Raw genomic sequence first — 24,473 nt, forward strand, 5'->3', positions numbered from 1 at the left:
TAATTTTTAAAAGAAAAGCAGATACGCTATCTCTTTCTGAAAAGGAATTTGTACATCTCATCTCGTAACCTTTGTGGGTCATGATGATCAAACTCTGACTCATCCAACTGAAACTTAAGATCGACCAACCGCCCATTTGACCTATATATACATATTGCTCAAGGAAGAATTAGTTGTATACCAGAAAACAGTTCATTCCATTCTACTCATCACCCTTTAGCAAAGATAATTTAATTTCTTGTTATCCTTGGGATCGAATACAAAAGTAAGTTAGAGATGAAGCAAAATCCCATAAACAACTGGGCAGTTTTGCTAAATCAGAGCTCAACAAAATGGGCACTTCCTGATTCTGCACCCACCCAATTCCATCTGAATCCCCCTTCAAAAGTAAGAAATGGTGCAGTGAGATTAAGACCCAACATAACAGACACTGTGAAGGGAAAGCTGATCCTTGGGGCAAAACTTCTCCAAGCAGGTGGCGTCCAAAAGGTGTTCAAGAAAAATTTCAGTGTTAAAGAAGGGGAAAAGTTGTTGAAGGCATCTCAATGTTATTTATCAACAACATCTGGTCCAATGCATGGCCTACTTTTTGTTTCTACTCATAAACTTGCCTTTCTTAGTGATAGATCAATCAAAATCCTTTCTTCAACTGGAAAGTCCATGAGAATGCATTATAAGGTATCAATCCCAATTGCAAACATTAAGAGAGCAAATGAAAGTGAGAATTTGAAGAATCCATCAGAGAAGTACATACAAGTAGTCACAGAAGATCATTTTGAGTTCTGGTTTATGTGGTTCCAACATCATCAAAGAACCTTGAAATATCTCCAGAATGTAATTTCTCAAGCTCAGTATCTTTAGAGGTATATATTGTTTAGAATCAAGCATAAAAATATAATTGTAAAATGTGAACTACAGTATATAAGATTTACTGATTTTTTAAGAAGTTGAAAATTTCCAAGTATCCATATTAAACTAAAGTGTCTAATCGTGTACAGCTGTGACATTAACAATATGATCCCTTTGAGCCAGTTTGACCTGGTTTAGTTTTCCGATTTGTTTGGCCGGTGATGTGGCATAAGGAGATCATTTTGGCTGTTCTCATGGCCTGCATGCATGCATCTACTCATGTAAAATGAATAAATTAAATGAAAATTTCACTTTTCATCAGATTTGATCAGTTGCTAGAAAATAGGGGAAATGAGTGAGGTTTTTTTTTTTTTTTTTTTTTTTTTTTTTTTTTTAAATAAAATAAAATTACAAACTTGGAAAGTTTACAATAATTATACAATGGACTCTATTTTCTTTACTAGAACCCTCAACTAATAATGAACCTAGGATGATTGAGATCAATTTTTACTTTTTACGGGAGGACCTTGTTCTCATTTGATTCTGCAGAGTCCTCACCTGATCCGGAACCTATATATATAAATAGGCTCCGGAACAGGTGAGAACCCTGTGGACTAATCCGAATCATCCACTTGAACTGATCTAACGGTTATGAATGTAACTGCATAACAAAGTGGGCGAGATGCACAACATTCACACTATGAATGCACAACAAACTGAGACCGAATGCATAACAAACTGAGACCGAATGCACAACAAACTAAAAACGAATGCACAGCAAACTGGGCGCGAAAAATTAAATATGGGAGAGGAGGGTTCAAGCGAGAGCAGGATCCCATAGTACGATAATGGAGGGTTTTAATTTTATTATTCGGTTCAAAGGAAAAAAAAAAGAAACTTAGCTAAATATGCATATAGTACAACAAGAAAAACTTTTGTCAAGATGAAGCGCTTATGTCAGATAGCGAACTGTTATGTCATGTTTCAATGGCAAGAAGTTCGCTTTGATACTAATTGGCAGAATCAAGCGTTACCATTACACCAAAAGTTATAGATAGTAGCAAATGGAGAATTTTATTTTGTTAAACTTGGCTATGTTGGAATATTTATAAATAATTCTGAAATATCAAACATGTACTAAAAAATCAAAAGTTACGTGTTTCAAACTCGAGTTGTGTGACACTCACACTTTTCTTAAAACCTCATTTGCTATATCCCCAATGTGTTAGGAGTATTGTAGCCTTGGTTTCCTAGGATAAAACAAATTTTCTATTTTAAAGTTAAGCATTCAACAATTAAATCCGGCAAACAAGAAATAAAAAGGATTTTTGTAGCTTGTGTAAATCAATTGCTCAACACCATGGATGGTGGCAGAAAAATGGAGTTCGGGGGTGGGGGGGGGGGGAAGTTGTAGAAAGAATTTATAATGTTTTTAAAATTATTATTGGTAAAGATTTTTAATTATACTCTATGCAATAATGTACGGAATACATAATTATATGAGTGCATGCGATTGACACTCATCTTGATCGTTACATTAGAATTTTTTTACATAACACAAAATACATATAATAATAAAAAAAAATTACATTTATTTAAATCTATATTGTCACTCTTTTATCGAATAAAAAGTATTTTCACCAAAATGTTTTGCATAATATGGGGCAGTATTGTGCATTATAGTTTGTTGGTGGTCAATTTTTTGGGGTTTAGGATTTAGTGGTTTAGAGGTTAGGGTTTTAAAGTGTGCCTTATAAAATTTTGCATACCTTTGTGCACTCCTAGAGTAAAAGTTATGCATTCCTGGTAGTAAAGGTATGCATTTCTATGAAACTAGTGGTGCATTACTTTGTTGGTGGTTGTGCATTCTGGTGGGTCTCGGGAGAGTTGTTCTTGAATGTAGGACTTTGTGCTTTGTGGGGGTGTAGGTCTGTGTGTTTATAAAGGAGGGTTTACGGTTAATGGTTTAGAGTTTCGAGTTTATGCTTTATTGGTTAAGAGTTACTGTTTAGGGTGATTGGTGTTAGGGTAAGGGTTTAGGGGTTAGTGGTTAGGGTTTAGTGTTCTGAGAGTTTTAGGGTTTAAGTAGGGTGTATGGTGTAGGGTTTTTCATGTAGTGCTTAGAGTTTATGGTTATAGGGGTTAGGGTAGATGTTGATAAGCTGGGACAGTGATATGAATGAACCTAGTTCTAGATTCAAATAAAATAGAGTATTATTCTAAATAGCTATCAATGTGTAACCCTTAGTCTGATCCCGAATCCTCAAAGACTTGGGAAGAATCCCGTTGTAGCTTCAAGTACCTTGAGATGATATCTTCAATCAACTAGAGTTGGGTCTAGTTTCCTTTGACCCAAGAACGAGTCTACAAACCTAAATCGATCTAAGGTTGAAGCTAAGAGAGAAAGAATGATTCAAGTCTGCGAGCTAGCCACTAATTGAGTCCACAGTTAGCAATAAGGTTTCTTACACAAGTATAAAGAAAGACTAGAGAGCTTCATTGAAAGAAAAGTCATCTAAAGCTGCTATGGTCGTGCCATATTTATAGGTAGAGGAGCGTGGCATTTTAGTTATAAATATAATGGGAAACAGTGTCCTAAACCTAATCTAAAAAGTAAGTAAAAATAATTTTATTTACAAAGGGATTTAAGGAATCCTTTTAAATACAAAATAGTGTTTTTTCTCTCATGCAAAACATTTTAACTAACAATGGCCAAAAATAATAGGGTGGATTTGGGCATAATTTAATCTCCAAATCAACACTTAAAGAATTATAAAAAGCCTTGATTTCTTCTTCATCTTTCTCTATTAGGCTTGACTTGGATTTCCACCATCTTTAAACATAACTGTACCAATGAAGAGTTGTACGTCTTAATTGTTTAGACTTGGACCTTGTGATTGGTCCAATTGATACTCTTAATGGATCTTCAGTATGCTAGTCTGCATCATCCTCCCCTTTTTGAAAATGATTCTACCTCGAATCTATAAATCATACAGGGACAAACATGAAATTAAACATTGAAAGTAGAAGAGACATTGTATTCTCCTTTAATTAGATCAACCTTATAAGCATTGTCTTCGATCCATGATATCACTTGAAAAAGCCATCTCCACGCTAGTTTAGCTTAGACTTTCGCTCATGGGGAAAACAGTCTTTATGCGAGTGAATCCACACCCAATCTCCCGGCTCAAATATGATCTTCTTCCTTGTATTGTTCACTCAACCAATTATCTATTCGTTCATTCGCTCTATTTTCTCTTTGAGTTTAATTAACGTGCATCTCCTTAATCTTCTTGGCACGTTCATCTCCGATCCATCTAAGCTATCATGCGGATTGTAAGGCAAAGCAAATAAGTTTATAAGAGATAACGTATTGAAACATACACATCTTCAAAAAGAGACACGGTAGTGGTTGAATATATTGCACGATTATAAGCAAACTCAACATGAGGTAAACATTCTTCTCATGATTTCTGATTTTTAGATGAGAGATCACACTTCTAAGTAATTGAGATAAGGTTCTATTAACTATATATATATGTACTTTTGTTTGTCCATTCGTTTGAGGTTGACAATTAAGTAGTAAAAAATAGAAACTTAGTCCAATTTTAGCCCATAGAACACGTCAAAAGTGGCTAAGAAACTTAGTATCTCTGTCAGAAGCAATAGTGTTAGCTAGGGATGCCATGCATTTGAACAATCTCAATAATAAAGAAATGGTTAGCAATATGAGTTCAATCATCAGTTTTAGTGCAAACAATAATAAATTTGGCCATCTTACTAAGGCGATCAACTACAACAAAAATGGAATCTTTTCTCTTAAAACTCATAGGTAACTTTAGAACAAAATCCATAGAAATAACAAGCCACGGGCCACTAGGAACAGAGAATGGCGTGTAAAGGTCTTGGGGAAGGGATTTACACTTAGCATGATGATAAGTAGTACAATTATTCACAAAATTCTCAACATCCTTATTCATCTAGGCCAATAGAGGTGTTCATGTAATGTATCATAAGTTTTAGAAATACCAAAGTGTCTCATAAAGTCACCTCCATGTGATCAGAGATCAGACTCAGACGTATAGAACAATTAGGAATGCACACTCTATTTAATTTCCTTAAACGAAAACCCATTCGACATGTAAAACTTTCCAAAAGGAAATTGTACATAAGAGGTGTAGATCTCGCCAAACACAACATCACTAGCATATATAGAGAGACTTAATGAAATCAAAACCAAGAAATTTTGATAATCGTAGTATGTGTGGGAAGGAAAGTATGTTGAGAAAGGTGAAGTTTCCCCCAATCTCCCGGGATGTCGTTCTCTAAGGATGGCGAATGGGAATTGAGCAATGCGCGGCTAAAAACAAGTGCGTAAAAGTTGTAGAAAGCTAGGTCTCAATATAATACTAATTAAACAAAGAGCATTATCAAAGTAACAAGTGAAAGTAAAGCAACAAGTAATTAGGATGATCAATGTCTAAAAATGAGTAAGGTAGGAATCAACTTAGGAATTCTATATATGCATCTATTTCTTTAATGTAACAAAACTAATTAGACCAAATTTGTTCTTTTTGCAAATTAGCACCAGTAACCCAATTGCACATGAGACACTGACAAGCAATATGAAGACCAAGACAATCACAAACCTACCCCAAAGCGAATTAACAAAACATTGAGTAATTTCAACCAAAAGTAGTATTCACCACCTAATACCATATCAATTACAATAAGTATTTAGATAATTATTTTTTAAAAATGCAAATTAAACTTTAATTTTAATGTCAACTATAATGAATTTCTCCTATTTAACTTACATTACTATATTTTGAATTAATTATTTCAATACAAATATTAATCATTTATGCAATGCCCTCGAAAAATTAGTATATATTATACGTGAAAATCTTATGAGCTTAAAAGAGTTACAATATTCATCTGTCAAAAACAATCCAGCGGACTGGCGCCCTATCAACTTTTTCTAGACAAGCCATGTTTATGTAAGGTCATAAATTTATGCCTTTACACCTCAAACATGATAAAAGTAAGAATTGCATATGGGCATTCAAATACCAGGTTCTTGCGAGTAGCATGTGGGAAGTTTCCCTAGCCAGCTAGACTGCCCATTACATGAATCAAAGATGAGTCATCATATCATCAAATCCTTCTCCTCCTACTACCAATCCAAAATGAAAAGCAGATACGCTGAAAGGGCATACTTAATTAAAAATCTCATCTCATCTTGTAACCTTTCTGGGTCATGATGATCAATATCCGACTCATCCAACTACCCAGGCCAGTACTTATAACCTATATATAGACATTATTTATGGAAGAATCAGTTGTATACCAGAAATCAGTTCATTCCATTCTACTCACCCTTTAGGCTTTATTAGCAAAGATAATTTCTAGTTATCCTTAGCTGCAAAAACAAAAGAACAAAAGTAATTAAGTTAGAGATGAAGCAAAATCAGATGAAATCAAGAATTGGGGACAACCTGCAAGTTCCCATCAACTACTGGGCAGTTTTATTGAATCATCAGAGCTCAACAAAACAGGCACTTCCTAATTCTGCCACCCAATGCCATCTGTCTTCGAGTTCAAAATTAAGAAATGGTGCAGTGAGATTAAGGCCAAAGATAACAGACACTCTGAAGGGCAAGCTGATTCTTGGGGCAAAACTTCTCCAAGCAGGTGGCATGGAAAAAGTGTTCAAGAAGAAATTCGGTGCTAAAGAAGGGGAAAAGCTTTTGAAGGCGTCTCAATGTTATTTATCAACAACATCTGGTCCAATGCCTGGCCTACTCTTTGTTTCTACTCACAAACTTGCTTTCCTTAGTGAGAGATCAATCAAAATCCCTTCTTCAACTGGAAAGTCCATGAGAATGCATTATAAGGTGTCAATCCCAATTTCAAGAATTAAGAGAGCAAATGAAAGTGAGAATTTGAAGAATCCATCAGAGAAGTACATACAAGTAGTCACAGAAGATCATTTTGAGTTCTGGTTTATGTGGTTCCCACGTCATCAAAGAACCTTAAAATATCTCCAAAATGTAATTTCTCAGGCTCATTATTCTTAGAAATATTTCTGTATAATAATATACTTGTAAAATGTGGACAAAGCCTGTATATATGATTGAATGATTTTTGAACTTCTTAAAAATTGTGTCTGTTGGAAATTTTATTATATGTTAAGTAGTCAATTTAATATTTCAGAGTCTACCAATTATTTAAATAATATTTTGGTTTTATTTGAGTTATTAATATTATTTTAAATTTGATAGAAATTTTATTATTTATTGATCTGCTAGTCTTTCAATTTATTTTCAAAGAGTGAGTATAAGAGTTTGTTATGTTGTGGTTAACTAATTCTTCAACATACTGAATCACAAAAAGTCAATACTGCTCTCACTGGAGCTCAAACCGATGACTTCCCATTTAAGGGAGTCACTTTGTGCCACTTGTGATTTTGTTGTTTTAATTGTATTTATTTAATACAGTATATTATTTAACCTGGAAGATAAAAGAAGAGAAGTAATATTAATTCGGGAAAATGACACTTTTCCCCTTATGTTAGTGCATATAGCACTTTCCCCCTGTGTTATTAAAGTGGCAGTTTTTTCTCCTGAAATATTAAATTGACATTTTTACCCTTAAAAATAATTATTTCATTTATTTTTCTTCTCCAACAAATTATTACTTATATGTACGGATGATCACGATTCGGTTCGAACCTAACCAAACACTGTAGCTTACTTTGTGAGGATTTATTCTTGTTCCCTTCTTTGACTGATTTTCGTATATTGTGTCCACTAGGTAAGATTGGGATAATGTTTTTGTCACAAATTTTAGACAACTATTTGGCAAAAACTTGTGTGAGACCGTCTCCCTATGGGTCGGGTCAAGCTGCACCTATGATACTAATCAAGAATAAAATTTTAGTTACTTATTAGGGTAAATGTAATACTTTTAAGGAAAAATACAATACTTTTACATTTCGATTTAAAAGTATTACATTTTTCCTCAAAAGTATTATATTTGCCCTTATAAGTGAGAGGTACTTGTCAACATTACTTATTATGAAAAATGTATTACTTTTTCTCTGATAAGTAACAAAAATTGTATTTTTTATTAGTGTTATATTTGAGCATATAAGCGTGAGATTTGCACATATAAGTATGACATTTGCATGGTGCTTTGACCCGACCCGACTCGTCTCACGAATAAGGATCTGTGAGACGGTCTCACACAAGTGTGATCCATACTATTTTAGGCACTAATCACCCCTTTTGTCAAATTTTTGGCAAAAACTCGTGAACTCGGAATTGCACCATAACTGAGCTATGGACATTAATTTCAACCTAAGTAGAAGGCTTCCATGTGTTTTGAGCCCGTTTCGAAAGTCACCAAAAGAGTTTCCAGGATAGGGTACGGTTTAGGGTTTTCGGGCGCATTGGACTTTCAAATATGATAACAGACGAACTCGGAATTGCACCAAAACTGAGACATAAACATTTCAACCCAAATAGAAATTTCTAGGGACCTTGGTCCCTCTGTTGCACCCAAAAAAAAAACGCAAATAGGAATTCTTTGGCCTCCTAGTTCTAAAAAAAAAATTAAAGTCATTGAACTTATCTACCAGATAAGAGGAAGAAAACAAGGTTGCCCAATTAGTTTAGATAAGCAATAACAAGATGGAACACCAGCAATAGCAACAAACACAACCAGAGATACGCCTTTAAAGACTCCCAAGAGAGCCCATTAAGTAAAGACATGAAAATATATAGTCCCAATTCCCAAGGATCATAAAAAGTCTAGATAAAATTGTAGACCACACAGTAACTAACAAGAATAGTCAGTGGTATAACTCAGGTAATAGGATTACCTTCAGGAAGGTAATGTGAGATTGGGAGAATGTAAGATTACCTTATGGGTTTGGTTTGGATTGTGAAATATAATATTACTTTGTTTATTAGTTAAGGGTTATATTTTAAGTTTTATGGATCAATTTACTTTAATGTCCTCAATAATATAAATATATACATATATATATATATATATATATATATATATATATATATATATATATATATTATTTGTTTACTTATTTATATATAGGGAAAATCGCACTTTTGGTCCCTCAAATGTTGCCTGATCTGCAATGTGGTCCCTCTAAGTCAATTTTAGTTAATTGGGTCCCTAATAGTCTTAAATTTTAGTCAATGTAGTCCTCCGGTCAGATTTCTCACTAACTAGTGTTAAAACCATGGGCAATTTAGTAATTTCGCAACCCACCTGAATTTCTCCCATCCATGCCCGTCTTCTTCATCCCTGTCGTCGGTCTCATTCAGTCTCCGACGAGCAAAGAAATCCGACAGCCAATCGCCTTCTTCTCCGACGCAGTTTTTTATATACCACCCCTGCCATTGGAACCCCAACAACCCCAATACATCATTGTTTTACCACCTTACCTTCACCCTCATCCCATCTTCAACTATGCCATTAATCTGGAACTAGGAAGTAAAAATTAGACCCCAAAGTTCAATCACCATACTTTAACAAGTCAAACAGCATAATTACAAACCAACAAACTCCCAGTTACTTGTTTAGTTTATGGGGAACGAAGAGAAGAAATACCCGACGACTTGACGATGACCGTTGTCATAACGCTGCAAATGCCGGCCAATACGTGAAACCAAAGCGATCATGTTTTCCAATTCCATGTGACTCTATCTGACAAACTGCGAAAAGTAAATAAATAAAAGAAGAGGAATTTACAGAAAGAAGGAAAACATAGAGGAATGTGAACTGCGAAAAACCCTCTCACAAACCAAAGGAGAAAGCAAAAAATTAGAGGGGAAAGAAAGAACGGGCTTTGGTTCTCTGCATACAAGTATTCAATCAATCAGAAATCTGCACCGTTGACTTCTAAACGGTCGCCGTGTTCTTCCTCTGGCCTTCCAGTCCCGATGTTAAACTACTCAGGTTAATGGCCAACTCGAATTTCTCTTCTTTATATTCCGATCGGCCGGATTGCTCATTGAACACGTGGGTTTAGGCATCGGATGAAGGAACCCATCAGAAGCATTTTTCCAATATTTGAGTCCAAAGGCAAAGTGCATTAGTGGCGCCCTGTTGAGTAAAATTAGTTCATGTGGCAGTGAAATCTCCAATCTGTATAATGGTGGTTGCTGCGTTGAATATGGAAGGCCGAAGACCAGAGTTTCGCGGCTGTTATGCCTGCCGACGCCGTCCGTTGAACCTTGCCACTGCTCTGCATGCCGACGAGAGGGACGGGGTCGTTCGACTCCACCCAGGTCCAATTTCCCACGGAGTCGTCCGACTGAACAGAAGAAATTAGGGTAAAATTGGGTGGATGTTGCGAAATTACTAAATTGCCCATGGTTTTAACACTAGTTAGTGAGAAATTTGACCGGAGGACTACATTGACTAAAATTTAAGACTATTAGGGACCCAATTAACTAAAATTGACTTAGAGGGACCACATTGCAGATCGGACAACATTTGAGGGACCAAAAGTGCGATTTTCCCTTATATATATGTGTTTGTGTCTTCAATGTATGTATTTATTAATTTATATGAATGAATATATCGATGCTTAATATTAAAAAAATAAATATATAAATATATACACATGTATATTCGATTATATAAATATATATTTATTTTATATACGTTGTTGTTAGTAGTTGTTGTTGTTGTTATTATTATGAGTTAATTCCAATTTTGGTCTTAGATTTATAGGTAAAAATCCACTTTTAGTCCTTTTTTTATTAGAATGTCCACTTTGGTCCTAGGATTATTGTGACATGACCATTTTTAGTCCACTATCAACAAAATCATTAAAATATCGTTAAATACAAAGACATTTTAATCTTTTTTATACAAAGTATGTTGAATCGTTATCTTTTTTATGTTTATTTTTTAAAAAACATCAATAATTGAAGGCCAAAACGTTCTTGTATTTAACGATATTTAAACTGTTTTGTTGATAAAGGACCAAAAATGGTAATGTATCAATAATACTAGGACCAAAAGTGGACATTCTAATAAAAAAAAAGACTAAAAGTGGACTTTCACCTATAAATCTAGGACCAAAATTGGAATTAACTCTATTTATTATTATTATTATTATTATTATTATTATTATATAAAGATTAGTTAGCAAGTGCAAAGTTGGAATAATTCAAAGTAATCTAAGATTACCTAAAAAAAAAAGGGGATAATCGCGTTACCTTGAAACATTACCGCCACATCAGCTTTGAGGTAATATAACATTACCAGGTAATCTCATAACCTGAACCAAACAAGGTAATATAACATTACCAGACTCAGATTACTTATGTAATGTAAGATACCCTGAACCAAACGCCCCCTAAATTCTTGGTAGACATGTAAAGAAGATTGAGTTCAAATAGGAGATTAATTAGGAGAATAATGGATTAAGGTGATTAAATTATCAGCCAAACCTCTATGCCAAAATTGAGGGTGAAGCAGAGGTTTTACGTCCTTTGTTGTGCAGTAACAAAACAGGTTGCGCGAATTTATGATGTTTTGTAATTAGTGCTAAATTTTTTTTGGAATAAGGGTCAAATTAGCCACTGAACGAAACCTGAAAATGCAATTGGGCCATCGAACTAAAAAAAAGTGAAATTACATTCCTCAACAAGTAAAATCCTTGCAATCTTACCAAATAGCCGGTACACTCCCTTCCTTGCCGGTTGCCTAGATGACGTGTAGCCTTACCTGGCATTTTTTTTTACTTTCCTTTCCTTTTTCTTCATAACAACGTGTTATTAGAACAATCAGCGAGACGACTCAACGATTCCAAACATAAAACAAATAGGAATTAATAGCTGAGTCCCAACGACTCGTTACCTGGCCGTCATTGTCGAGCTGTGCGATTTCTGCAAATACTCTTCATCCACAGTTCTTAAACCAAAATCAAACACAAATTAAAACAAAACCTACATATACTGTAATGCTTATACAAAGAATTGATTATCTTCTTTCAGCAAACAAGTAAATCAACGGAGTTTTCACCCAGTAGAGAGAGAGAGTAAATGTGTGCATATAATCTCCGAGAAACCCGCACTCCCCGGTGGAGGGCCCACCAACTCCGACCAGCTGCGCCGCGAGACTCGGCGGCAAGCCGAACAACCCCGGCGCCGCCTCGAAGGCAGAAATTTATGACCTCAAATCAACATTGCTTGTCTAGAAAAAGTTGAGAGGATGCCGGTCAGCTCAGTTGTTTTTGATAGATGAATATTGTAACTGTTTTTAAGCTCATAAGATTTTCAGGTATAATATAACATTACTTACCTCATATTTGAGGATGTGTAAAGGCACAAATTTGACCACCCTTCCAAATCACATCAACCTTAGCTTGTCTACAAAAAGATTTGAGGCCGCCAACCGACTCAGTTGTCTGATTTGGACCTTTAATTTTGTGGATTAAACAGAATTCTATGATAGGATCCAGCACTTCTTAATCTCCTCAAGCTTTTGGAGCTCATTTTGACATTTGACTTACACCTCTGCATATGAGAAGGCCTTCATGTTACAAATTCAAATTGCATATATTATTAGGAATAATTGTTGTATAGATTTTGATGATGGTTATCAAATGTATTTTAGGAACTTAAACTCTGATCTGTAAATATTTTTCTTTCAAACTGCTAGTGTTGAAATTACTCTATTCTTCTAAGTAGGAGTCAGTCTTTGTACTTTAGTAGGTTGAGAAATTTGTTATGAACAGACACTACATTTTAAACGAGTCAGTAGTACTAAAAAAAAAAGTAGGAGTTAGTCTTCCGGCAAACCTTGGTCGTAGGTGGGTACACCAACAGATGTACAAGGCAGCCAAATGATCGCTACAAGAAATGTCACATTTAGTGACAGCACAACTTGTCACCAAAACTATTGATTTTTATTTTTGAAGTCGTCACTTGTTGTCACTATTGTAATACTGACGACTTTTGAAAGGTTGTCGTAATTACTCAAGGTTTACTTACACTAAAAGTATTACTGTGTATTTGATGGATAACAATAGAGGTCACAATAAATTAAATTAGCATTCTGTGACAAAATATGTTATTACAAAAAAAATGATATAGTGACAATTAAAATCATTGCAATTATATTAATCATTTTACTGTGACCTCTATTGTTATCAATCAAATAATACTTTTAATGTGCTTGATTGGAAATGGTCAAATGGGGTTAGTTGTTGACGTAGAGGTTAGGCGTTCGCGATTCCTAGTTTATACATAATAAAATAATTTTAACAATATTAATTAAAAAAAATTTGCTCATCAGCCCGTCCTACACGGGTTGGATTGGGCAAATCTCAACCCATGAAAAAACGGCCCCGCCGGTTTTCGGATCAAACCAATACGAGCTGGCCCGTTTTGACAACTCTAACTGTCACCCACAAATCTATGACAAAAAATGGAATTAATTTTCTTTGTATATATAAATTAAACCTTGGAATTAAACAAAAACCTTCATAGCTGTTAAACAATAGAATAGCAAAACTAAGTATTCGTATATATGTTCTGTGTATAAATGTACAAGAGAGTAGAGCTATATATACTAGTGTAGAACTAACCCTAGCCACAAGTTACTAACACTAAAACCTAGGGCTAAGAGTAGATATCACAACTAACCCTTATATCTCTAACACCCCCCCCCCCTCAAGTTGGAGCATAGATTTCAACATGCCCAACTTGTTACATATGTGTCACATGAACCATAAGACTCCAAATCTAGAACTATAAGTCTTGAATCTTCGAACCATGTTGTGCCAAGTCAATCCACAATGCACCTTGTCCGCACCAACAAAGCTTCCACAAAGCTACAAACCAGGCCAAACACCACAACCACAGTGCACCTGCCTCTCACACCCCACACCCATTTCACCGCTGCTTAACACCGCAGCGCACCAGCCTCTCATTCCATAAACCCTTATAACCGCTGCCTACCACCAGCGTTTTCCCGTTTTCTTGTTGCGTGCACACAAACTGGTTCCTCATGAACCATTCTTCAGTCGCCGGCCTTCCATAATAGCCGCGACATATGCCAGGTCCACACCACCCCTGGCACCTGTGCTGCCCATCACTGCAACACCCCTGTACAAGGGCTGCCTCCAACTCTCACACCTTGGCACCACTCCAAATATGATACTAACCTCATATTAAATTAACTTAAACAAGAGAAATATACAATAATAAACTTTCAAGACTTATTGACACGATAAACCAAACTAACTCAAAATAAATAACCTACTGCCTAATTATTTATTAGCTTCCAGCTTCCAACTCAGCAACCACACCATAAACCTAATAACCTATAGCCCAGTTATTCCCATCTTCAACACTTCAACATCAACAACACCCCCACCAACCACAACCACAGCCACTACAACCACCACCAAACAGTGGAAAATATAATACTTTTAAATCGAAATGTAAAAGTATTGTATTTTCCCTTAAAAGTATTACATTTACACTTATGAGTAAAAAAAAAAAATTTCATGATTAGTATTACATTTGAGCATATAAGTATGACATTTGTGCATATAAGTGTTACATTTGCATCATGACCCGACCCAACCCGACATGTCTCATGGTGAGACGGTCTCGCACAAGTTTTTGCCAAACTTATTTACATGTTTTCGTTTTTTGTCATATGCAGTCTATGTGATTTTGACTTTTGTTATTTGTTTGTGCCTATGTAAACTTTGAAAATTCGATCTTTTGCTTTTGATTTTGATATAGAGTATATATCTGATTTCAAGTGTGTGTATATATTTAGTTTATATATTATTTGTGTTTAGATTAAATTTATGTCAGTCATATACTCATATAGTGTGCTTTGGTGTGAGACCGTTACTAAATTAATTTACTAAATTATTAATATATATCTTGCATAATAAATTTCAAGAAGATGAAGAGAAAAATAAAGAAAAGATTTCAGCTGCAACTTGTTGAGAATTTTGATTTGGTAAAGAAAATCATGCACGTGGTTTAAGTCTAAAGGGATAACTTCAAAGACTTGAGAAAATTCTTTTTCAAGTAAAAATATGCTAATTAATGCATCTTCATCAAGTGTTTCACGTGAAGAATAATAAAAAAAATTATTTTAAAAAGTTTTTATTTGAATTATGTTGTATTTATTACAACATATAATTGTAATATAATATTGTAAAATTTTGTTTCTAAATTGAATATTGTAATAGAATATTATAAAATGAATATTGTAATATAATAAACATACAAAGTAATTATCTGTTATCACTTTTTTCGTCACTGATACCCATTTTTGAGTTACTAACAATTCTTATAAGTACAATTATTGTGACTAAAGTATTGTCACAATAAAATGATTAATTACAACGATCTTAATTGTCACATTAAACCTTTTTAACAAATAACATGTATCTTTATATATATACACATACTATATATACATACACACACACACACATAACTAGATTTTAATTTTATAAATAAACTTTATATTAATTAATATTTATACTAAGATATAATTAATTTTATTAATTAATACTTGTAATAAATTTAATATAAATAAATTTTGATATAATGAAATCAAAACCAAGAAATTTTGATAATCGTAGTATGTGTGGGAAGGAAAGTATGTTGAGAAAGGTGAAGTTTCCCCCAACCCTCGAGATGTCGTTCTCTAAGGATAGCGAATGGGAATTAAGCAATGCACGGCTAAAAACACGTGCGTAAAAGTTGTTGACAAGGACTTTTTCACGGGTCCATCAATTATCAAATCACAGTATAGAGTTTAGATATCATTCCACTGGAGATGGCTCTTGTAATGTTAGGAATTGATGTAATGTGGAGTTAAGCACAAGCTAAAACTATTCTTATAGAAGCTAGGCCTATCGTTAAGGAGTTTAGTTGATATGGTTTAGCAAATGACAAATTAAACAATGACCGGGACTTGGTTGATTCAAGTTAAGATGCCAATTATTCTACTTAGGATTAGGGGATTAAAACAATGCATAGGGTAAGTGAGATGCACAAAAATGTCCAAATACCACTCTCGTAGCTATTTGGACTTGCAGCCTCACTATGAACTCCACTCTCGTGACAATCCATCCTAAAGTTGCCTAAACAAGAACACAAAGCATAAATACTCCTTAATACCCGAAATACTCTCGTATTGGGCATTAAGTGTGTGAACGTGTGGCTAGTGTACAAGCTCTACTCTCGTAGCAACAAACACACTCCAAAACATGCATATAAAAGAGATCCAACAATTATACACAAAGTCATCACAAATCCAAATCACACAACTAACCCTAGAACACCCGAATAATCCCCTTTATGCAATACAACTTATTTAGGCATCAATAGCAAGAAATCAAACCAAATCCTAGTCCCAAATGGTTTAGCTACTCATAATATAACAATAGATGCAAAACATAAAAAAAAGTAAATGAAAGCATAAAGAGAAATCAAAGGAAGAAATAGATAAGAAAAACTTCTCTATTGAGCTTTTGAATTCAACCTTTGCTATGTTCTTGATGCTTGGAAGTGAATGGAAACTAGTTTTCTACTCTATTATATGCTATTCTAAACAAACCCTAGCTAGGAAATGAAGATAAAATGAGAGATGTCTTTTAGGGTGGGAAAATAAGCTTTTAAATGACCAAAACACGCTGTCAAAATGTTGCAGGGGGCCAGCCACGGCCGTGGCCAGATTACAGGGCAAGTCTGCCTTGTGGCCACGGGCATGGCCATGAGCGTGGCCACACCCGTGGCCACCAGGCAGAAACTCTACCTGGTTGCCACGAGCGTGGCCACGGCCGTGGTCACCAGGCAGATTAATTTGCGTGGTTTCCTCGAGTGCGAACACACCGTGGCTCGCCGAATAGGTCTTTGATTGCTTCGGTGCTCTCCTTGGCTGCAAGTCACGCCATGGTCCATCTCAAAACATCCAATGTCCCAAACGTCATTACTTTGATCATCCAAAAATGCTCTTGTGTTAAGGCGACACCAAAAACTTGATCAAATTGCTTCAAAACATCATTTCTATATCAAATAACCTAACACAAGCAATACTTCCATAAGTGACCAAAATGACTCCATAATATGATGAGTAACAAGCAAAAAGTACCAAAATGTGCAAGGAAAAAGCATTGGTTAAAGACATTCATCAGCTGTAGAAAGCTAAGTCTCAATATAATAATAAACAAAGAGCACTATCAAAGTAACAAGTGAAAGTAAAGCAACAAGTAATTAGGATGATCAATGTCTAGAAAATGAGGAGTAAGCTAGGGAATCAACATCCTATTTCTTTAATGTAACAAAACTAATTACACCAAATTTGTTCTTTTTACAAAGGGTCACACTTGTGTGAGACCGTCTCATGGATCTTTATTCGTGAGTCGGGTCGGGTCAGGTCAAAGCACCATGCAAATGTCATACTTATATGTGCAAATATCATACTTATATGCTCAAATATAACACTAATCAAGAATAGAATTTTTGCTACTTATAAAAGAAAAGCTAATAAATTTTTCATAATAAATAATGTTGACAAGTGCCCCTTACTTATAAGGGCAAATATAATACTTTTGAGGAAAAATGTAATACTTTTAAATCGAAATGTAAAAGTATTGTATTTTCCCTTAAAAGTATTACATTTACCCTTATAAGTAACAAAAATTTTATTCCTAATTAGTATTACATTTGAGCATATAAGTATGACATTTGTGCATATAAGTGTTACGTTTGCATCTTGATCCGACCCAACCCGACCCGTCTCATGGTGAGACGGTCTCACACAAGCTTTTGCCTTTTACAAATTAGCACCAGTAGTAACCCAATTGCAAATGAGACACTGACAAGCAATATGCAGACCAAGACAATCACAAACCTATTCCAAAGCGAATTAACAAAATTTTGAGTAATTCCAACCAAAAGTAGTATCCACCCCTAACACCATATCAACTACAATAAGTATTTAGATAATTATTTTTTAAAAATGCAAATTAAACTTTAATTTGAATGTCAACTATAATAAATTTCTCCTATTTAATCCTACATTAATATATTTTGAATTAATTATTTCAATACAAATATTAATCATTTATGTAATGCCCGTGAAAAACTAGTATATATTATACCGTTTATACGTGAAAATCTTATGAGCTTAAAAGAGTTACAATATTCATATGTCAAAAACAATCCAGCCGACAAGCGCCCTATCATTTGTAACACCCTTTCTTTGGACTTGAGTTAATGCAATCTTCTTTGGTTTAAAAAAAAAAAAAAAAAAAAAAAAAAAAAAAAAAACAATCCAGCCGACTGGCGCCCTATCAACTTTTTCTAGACAAGCCATGTTTATGTAAGGTCATAAATTTCTGCCTTTACACCTCAAACATGATAAAAGTAAGAATTGCATATATATGGGCATTCAAATACCAGGTTCTTGTGAGTATGTAGCATGTGGGAAGTTTCCCTAGCTAGCTAGCTAGACTGTCCATTACATGAATCAAAGATGAGTCATCATATCATCAAATCCTTCTCCTCTACTACCAATCCAAAATGAAATTAAAAGCAGATACGCTGAAAGGGACTACTTAATTAAAAATCTCATCTCATCTTGTAACCTTTCTGGGTCATGATGATCAATATCCGACTCATCCAACTACCCAGGCCACTACTTGTAACCTATATATAGACATTATTTATGGAAGAATTAGTTGTATACCAGAAATCAGTTCATTCAATTCTACTCACCCTTTAGGCTTTATTAGCAAAGATAATTTCTAGTTATCCTTAGCTTGCAAAAACAAAAGAACAAAAGTAAGTTAGATATGAAGCAAAATCAGATGAAATCAAGAATTGGAGACAACCTGCAAGTTCCCATCAACTACTGGGCAGTTTTATTGAATCATCAGAGCTCAACAAAACAGGCACTTCCTAGTTCTGCCACCCAATGCCATCTGTCTTCCAGTTCAAAAGTAAGAAATGGTGCAGTGAGATTAAGGCCAAAGATAACAGACACTCTGAAGGGCAAGCTGATTCTTGGGGCAAAACTTCTCCAAGCAGGTGGCGTCGAAAAAGTGTTCAAGAAGAAATTCGGTGCTAAAGAAGGGGAAAAGCTGTTGAAGGCATCTCAATGTTATTTATCAACAACATCTGGTCCAATGCCTGGCCTACTCTTTGTTTCTACTCACAAACTTGCCTTTCTTAGTGAGAGATCAATCAAAATCCCTTCTTCAACTGGAAAGTCCATGAGAATGCATTATAAGGTGTCAATCCCAATTACAAAAATTAAGAGAGCAAATGAAAGTGAGAATTTGAAGAATCCATCAGAGAAGTACATACAAGTAGTCACAGAAGATCATTTTGAGTTCTGGTTTATGTGGTTCCCACATCATCAAAGAACCTTAAAATATCTCCAAAATGCAATTTCTCAAGCTCAGTATTCTTAGAAATATTTCTGTATAATAATATACTTAGCTTGTTAAATGTGGGCAAAGCATGTATATATAATTGAATGATTTTTTGAACTTCTTAAAAATGTGTTATTTAAATAATATTTTGGTTTTATTTGAGTTATGAATATTATTTTAAATTTGAAATAGGAGATTAGGAGAATAATGGATTAAGGTGATTAAATTATCAGCCAAACCTCTATGCCAAAATTGAGGGTGAAGCAGAGGTTTTACGCGAACCCGTGTTATATATTGCTCAAACACATTATTAGAAACCTTTGTTGCGCAGTAACAAAACAGGTTGCGCGAATCTATGATATGATGTTTTGTCATTAGTACTAATTATTTCCATTTCTCTTACAAATAGGCAGAATGTTTTGAATGATTGTTGGAACTTCAAAATTCGATCTGATTTTTCCTCTCACACGAAAACTCTCTTTTTATTCCTTAAAATTTTCCCAATACTTCATGATTAAATAGAAGTATTTACTCGCCAAACATTTTGTGGTTAAATGACATAATTGGGGACATTGACTCTTTATGCTTCAATAAGTTAAGAGTATGTATAGACATATACTACATTGTAACAAGGTCAGTATTAAAACTCAGAAACAACTAGGGCTATTAACGAACCGAACATAAACGAACGGAGGTTGTCCGTGTTCGTTTGTTAAGGATTTTGGGATGTTCGTGTTCGTGTTCGTGTTCGTTTGTTAAGGTTTTTGAAAATCCTATTCGTGTTCGTTTGTTAAGCGTTCGTGTTCACGAACGTGTTCGTTAACGTTAACGAACACGTTCACAAACGTGTTCGCAAACGTTAACAAACACGTTCATTTACGTTCATGAACACGTTCGTGAACACTTAATAACCAAACACCTGCACATGTTCATGAACACATTTGTTCGCGAACAATAAATAATCTGCATTAACATCTTATATATATATATATATATATATATATATATATATATATATATATATATATATATATATATATAAACATGTTCGCGAACATTATTAAACGAACATTAAACGAGCTTGTTCGCGAACACTACTAAATGAACACAAACGAGCTTGTTCACGAACACTACTAAACGAACACAAACGAGCTTGTTCGCGAACACTTAGCAAACGAGCTTACCACTGTTCAGACTCTGTTCGTTTATTAACCGAACTCTAAATTTTGTTTGTTAATGTTCGTTTACCTTAATAAATGAACATAAACGAACGCTTACCGAGTTCGAACACGAGTAGTTTGTCGAAAGCTCTGTTCGCTAACAGCCCTAGAAACAACACTGTGCTACCAGAATTCTTTGATTACGCAACTGAATTGAAGTTGGAGATGAAAGGTGATGTTAGTTGACCATTAAAAAGTTACAGTGGTCTGTCAAAAACAACCGAGCCGGGTGGCGGCCTCACGGCTTTTTCAAGACAGGGTTGATGCGATTTGTAAGGGTGATCATAAATTTGTGCCTTTACACATCAAAGATGACGAAAGTAATGCTTGGATGATGCACGAGAGTTGCAGATAAGCATTCAAAAACAGGGTTCTTCCCAACTTGCATTTTGAGTAGCACGTGGGAAGTTTTCCTTGACCATTGAATCATTTACGTGGTCTTAGAATCAAATGTTTGCCATTATGTCAAAAGTTATAATTAATAATGAAGGTGTAACTTGACCCTTTATTGGTCCCCTGCCAATAATTTTCCTCCGACACCTGTTACTCTTAACTGCACAATTTTTGCTTTTGTTGGGCTCTGACTCAAACGCGTAACCTAGCTCTGATATTACTTTGTTAAGATAAGTGCTTACCACTATTCCAAAAGCTATGATACATCTTTATTAGAATCAAGTGCTTACCACTATGCCTAAAACTATAACTAGTAATGAAGGTACAACTTTATTTTTCTTATAGACTGCCATTACGTTTTCATGAGGGCATGAGTAGAACTTAGCCTTTTACGGCTTTACCAACATCTGTCAACAATCTACCAACTCATCAATTGATGGATTTGATTCTTTGTGGGCTTCCGCCAACCCATAGAACAAAGATGTGGCACGAAAAGTAGATAAGATCATAAACACACTAAGAGCATCCTTATCAATGGAGTTTTTTTTTTGTGTTTTTTTAGGAGTTTTTGTAAGTGTGATTAATAAAGAGAAAATAGGAGTGGGGAAATTTTAAAACAAATCAAATTTAAAAAAAAAATAATGTTATAAGGCGCGCCTGAGCGTGCAGTGCACGCGCTGGCCGCATGGGCTGCTGTGCGCATAACGCGCATAACAGTAAATTATAATGTCAGAAAATACTATTTCATGGACCTTGTTTAGCAGATGATCTCTACTCACTATCTCTCATATTCTCTCTCTTGACACAATGACATCTCTTTTGACATAAACCACCCAAAATCTATTGGTAGTGATGCTCTAAAGGTTGCAGTAACACACACATGATGCATGCACTCACCACAGAAAAGATGATTAGTCATCATATCATCACATCCGGCCTCCTCCTACCTATTTCTTTAGACCAATCAAACTACTTTTTGACACATGGGCCAACATAATTTCTTATATTTGCTGACCATCTCTGATCTGGAATTAAGTACTACCATGCTAATATTCACAACATTCTTTTAGAAAATTACTTTATATATAAAAAAATAAAAAAATACAAATAGCAGACCAAGTGTGCAGTGGTATCTTTTCTACAATGGACTTAATGAACCTTATCTTTTAAACTTTTTGGGTCATGATGATCAAAATCTGACTCATCCAACAAAAACTTAAGATCCACCAACTGCCAACTTAACCTATATATACACATTATAATTACTAATAGAAGAATCAGTTCTAGTATACCAGAAAACTAACAGTTCTTTGGAGTCTACACATACATACACCCTTTAGCAAAGATAATTCCTTGTTATCCTAGTCAGGCCAATATAAACAACAGAAATTAGAGATGAAGCAAAATCAGATCAAATCAAGATTTGGGGAGAGCCCAGTTCCTATAAACTACTGGGCAGTTTTATTGAATCAGAGCTCAAAAAAACTGGCACTTCCTGATTCTTCTGCCACCCAATGCCATCACTCTTCCAGTTCAAAACTAAGAAATGGTGCAGTGAGATTAAGGCCAAAGATAACAGACACTGTGAAGGGCAAGCTGATCCTTGGGGCAAAACTTCTCCAAGCAGGTGGCGTCGAAAAGGTGTTCAACAAGAAATTCGGTGCTAAAGAAGGGGAAAAGCTGTTGAAGGCGTCTCAATGTTATTTATCAACAACATCTGGTCCAATGCCTGGCCTACTCTTTGTTTCTACTCATAAACTTGCCTTCCTTAGTGATAGATCAATCAAAATCCTTTCTTCAACAGGAAAGTCCATGAGAATGCATTATAAGGTATCAATCCCAATTACAAAAATTAAGAGCGCAAATGAAAGTGAGAATTTGGAGAATCCATCAGACAAGTACATACAAGTAATCACAGAAGATCATTTTGAGTTCTGGTTTATGTGGTTCCTACATCACCAAAGAACCTTGAAATATCTCCAGAATGCAATTTCTCAATCTAAGTATCTTTAGAGATATTATTCTTTAGAATCAGGCATAAAAGTTTACTTATTAGCTTGTAAAGTGTGGGCAAAGTTGTAATAGAGCAAAGTAAAAACCCTGTATATATGATTGACTGATTTTTGAAGTTCTTGAAATCTGCCTATTATTGAAAATTTATATAGTAAATAATTAATTTAGTATTTCACATTGCATCAGAAATTTTTATTTAAATAATATTTTGATGTTGTATTACTATTACAGAAATAGGATTTCACCTCTATGATATCATGTCGGTTATAAACAAATCGCCGTTGAAAAACAGTTTTCTATTGTATTATTTAAAATAAATGTTTTGACTTCAATTCACCTATTACAAAAACCTATGAGTTTTCAATAGTTCCATAACCTGGTGAAAATCATTTTCTGGGTAAGGTGCCGATAACTTCAAATCATTAATCTAAGTAAATCTAATAGTTGAAAATAAACAAAACTTTATAATATTTATAAAAATGACTTGCTCATTTTTAATTTTTTAATATTTATGAAAAACAATCCCGCTCATTTGTTAGTTAATTTCTTATGCATCAAATCTTACAGATTAATGATTTAAATTTATCCACAAATTTTCACATGGGGAGTGGTTCTCATATGATTAGGATATATATATATATATATATATATATATATATATANTATATATATATATATATATATATATATATATATATATATATATATATATATAAAATTGGGTTCTCGGGCAGTTAGCTTTCTAGGTGCAATTGCTTTAAATACGAGGTTTTCCTTCTTAAGGTTGGTGATTTGTGTGCTTAAGTGCATCAACGTTGAAACTTAAGGTGCGTCAACTAAAGCTTTAGATGTGCGATTTTTCTTCTTTAAGGTGCATTGTTTTACTTCTTAAGGTGCGTAATTTGTATACTTACAGGCGTTTCGTTGGGAGGAAGGAAGGAATTAGGGGGGAAAAGAATTGTAATTCGGTGGAATTGCAATTCAATGAATAAAGTAGGAATTGAAATTACAGTGTTTGGTATGCAGAAATAGGAGTACAGGGAATTGAAATGTAAGAAGCGACAAAATGACTAAAATACCCTTATGTTGTGGTAGATGTTGTAGTAATAGTAGTAGTAGTAGTAGTAGTAATAATAATAATAATAATAATAATAATAATAATAATTCATTCAAATAATAATAATAATAATAATTCTTTCAAATAATAATAATAATAATAATAATAATAATAATAATTCTTTTAAATTAATAATAATAATAATAATTCTTTCAAATAATAATAATAATAATAATAATAATAATAATTCTTTTAAATTAATAATAATAATAATAATTCTTTCAAAAAAAAAAAAAAAAAAGACGGGTATGGGAGGAAGGGCAAAATTGTCTTTATACCATGAATTGCAATTCATCATTTGGAGGGAATTGCAATTCCTTCCAACCAAACACTGTAGTTTGGAAATTCAGTGTATTGCAATTCCCCCCAAACTACATCCAACCAAACAGGCCTTATAGTGCGCTGGTTGTTGAAATTTAAA

General features: G+C 34.3%; 4 protein-coding genes across 4 annotated transcripts; all 4 read left to right on the forward strand.

The window, feature by feature from the left end:
* The first annotated feature begins 196 nt into the window (after positions 1-196).
* LOC116017851 (GEM-like protein 4) lies at positions 197-912 on the forward strand. Its single transcript, XM_031258493.1, has one exon. It carries the CDS (start codon positions 277-279, stop codon positions 859-861), a length of 585 nt encoding a protein of 194 aa, XP_031114353.1. The 5' UTR covers positions 197-276; the 3' UTR covers positions 862-912.
* A 5,293-nt stretch (positions 913-6,205) lies between these two features.
* LOC116017737 (GEM-like protein 4) lies at positions 6,206-6,990 on the forward strand. The gene has a single exon (XM_031258365.1). The coding sequence runs from the start codon at positions 6,309-6,311 to the stop codon at positions 6,927-6,929; it is 621 nt and encodes a 206-aa protein (XP_031114225.1). The 5' UTR covers positions 6,206-6,308; the 3' UTR covers positions 6,930-6,990.
* Positions 6,991-18,605: 11,615 nt separating this feature from the next.
* On the forward strand, positions 18,606-19,450 carry LOC116017569 (GEM-like protein 4). Its single transcript, XM_031258177.1, has 2 exons — positions 18,606-19,309; positions 19,351-19,450. The coding sequence occupies exons 1-2, from the start codon at positions 18,728-18,730 to the stop codon at positions 19,411-19,413; spliced, it is 645 nt and encodes a 214-aa protein (XP_031114037.1). The 5' UTR covers positions 18,606-18,727; the 3' UTR covers positions 19,414-19,450.
* Positions 19,451-22,220: 2,770 nt separating this feature from the next.
* On the forward strand, positions 22,221-23,084 carry LOC116017337 (GEM-like protein 4). The gene has a single exon (XM_031257898.1). It carries the CDS (start codon positions 22,318-22,320, stop codon positions 22,933-22,935), a length of 618 nt encoding a protein of 205 aa, XP_031113758.1. The 5' UTR covers positions 22,221-22,317; the 3' UTR covers positions 22,936-23,084.
* Positions 23,085-24,473: the final 1,389 nt, after the last annotated feature.

Source organism: Ipomoea triloba, chromosome 4 (genome assembly GCF_003576645.1).
Source record: "Ipomoea triloba cultivar NCNSP0323 chromosome 4, ASM357664v1".
Classification (NCBI taxonomy): domain Eukaryota; kingdom Viridiplantae; phylum Streptophyta; class Magnoliopsida; order Solanales; family Convolvulaceae; genus Ipomoea; species Ipomoea triloba.

What these genes read in the sequence shown, in the direction of transcription:
- LOC116017737 (XM_031258365.1), top strand. Translation starts at nt 6,309, where the DNA reads ATGAAGCAAAATCAGATGAAATCAAGAATTGGGGACAACCTGCAAGTT.
- LOC116017851 (XM_031258493.1), top strand. Translation starts at nt 277, where the DNA reads ATGAAGCAAAATCCCATAAACAACTGGGCAGTTTTGCTAAATCAGAGC.
- LOC116017337 (XM_031257898.1), top strand. Translation starts at nt 22,318, where the DNA reads ATGAAGCAAAATCAGATCAAATCAAGATTTGGGGAGAGCCCAGTTCCT.
- LOC116017569 (XM_031258177.1), top strand. Translation starts at nt 18,728, where the DNA reads ATGAAGCAAAATCAGATGAAATCAAGAATTGGAGACAACCTGCAAGTT. An exon ending in ATCATCAAAGAACCTTAAAA is followed by an intron (nt 19,310 to 19,350) that starts TATCTCCAAAAT and finishes GTATTCTTAGAA; the next exon opens with ATATTTCTGTATAATAATAT.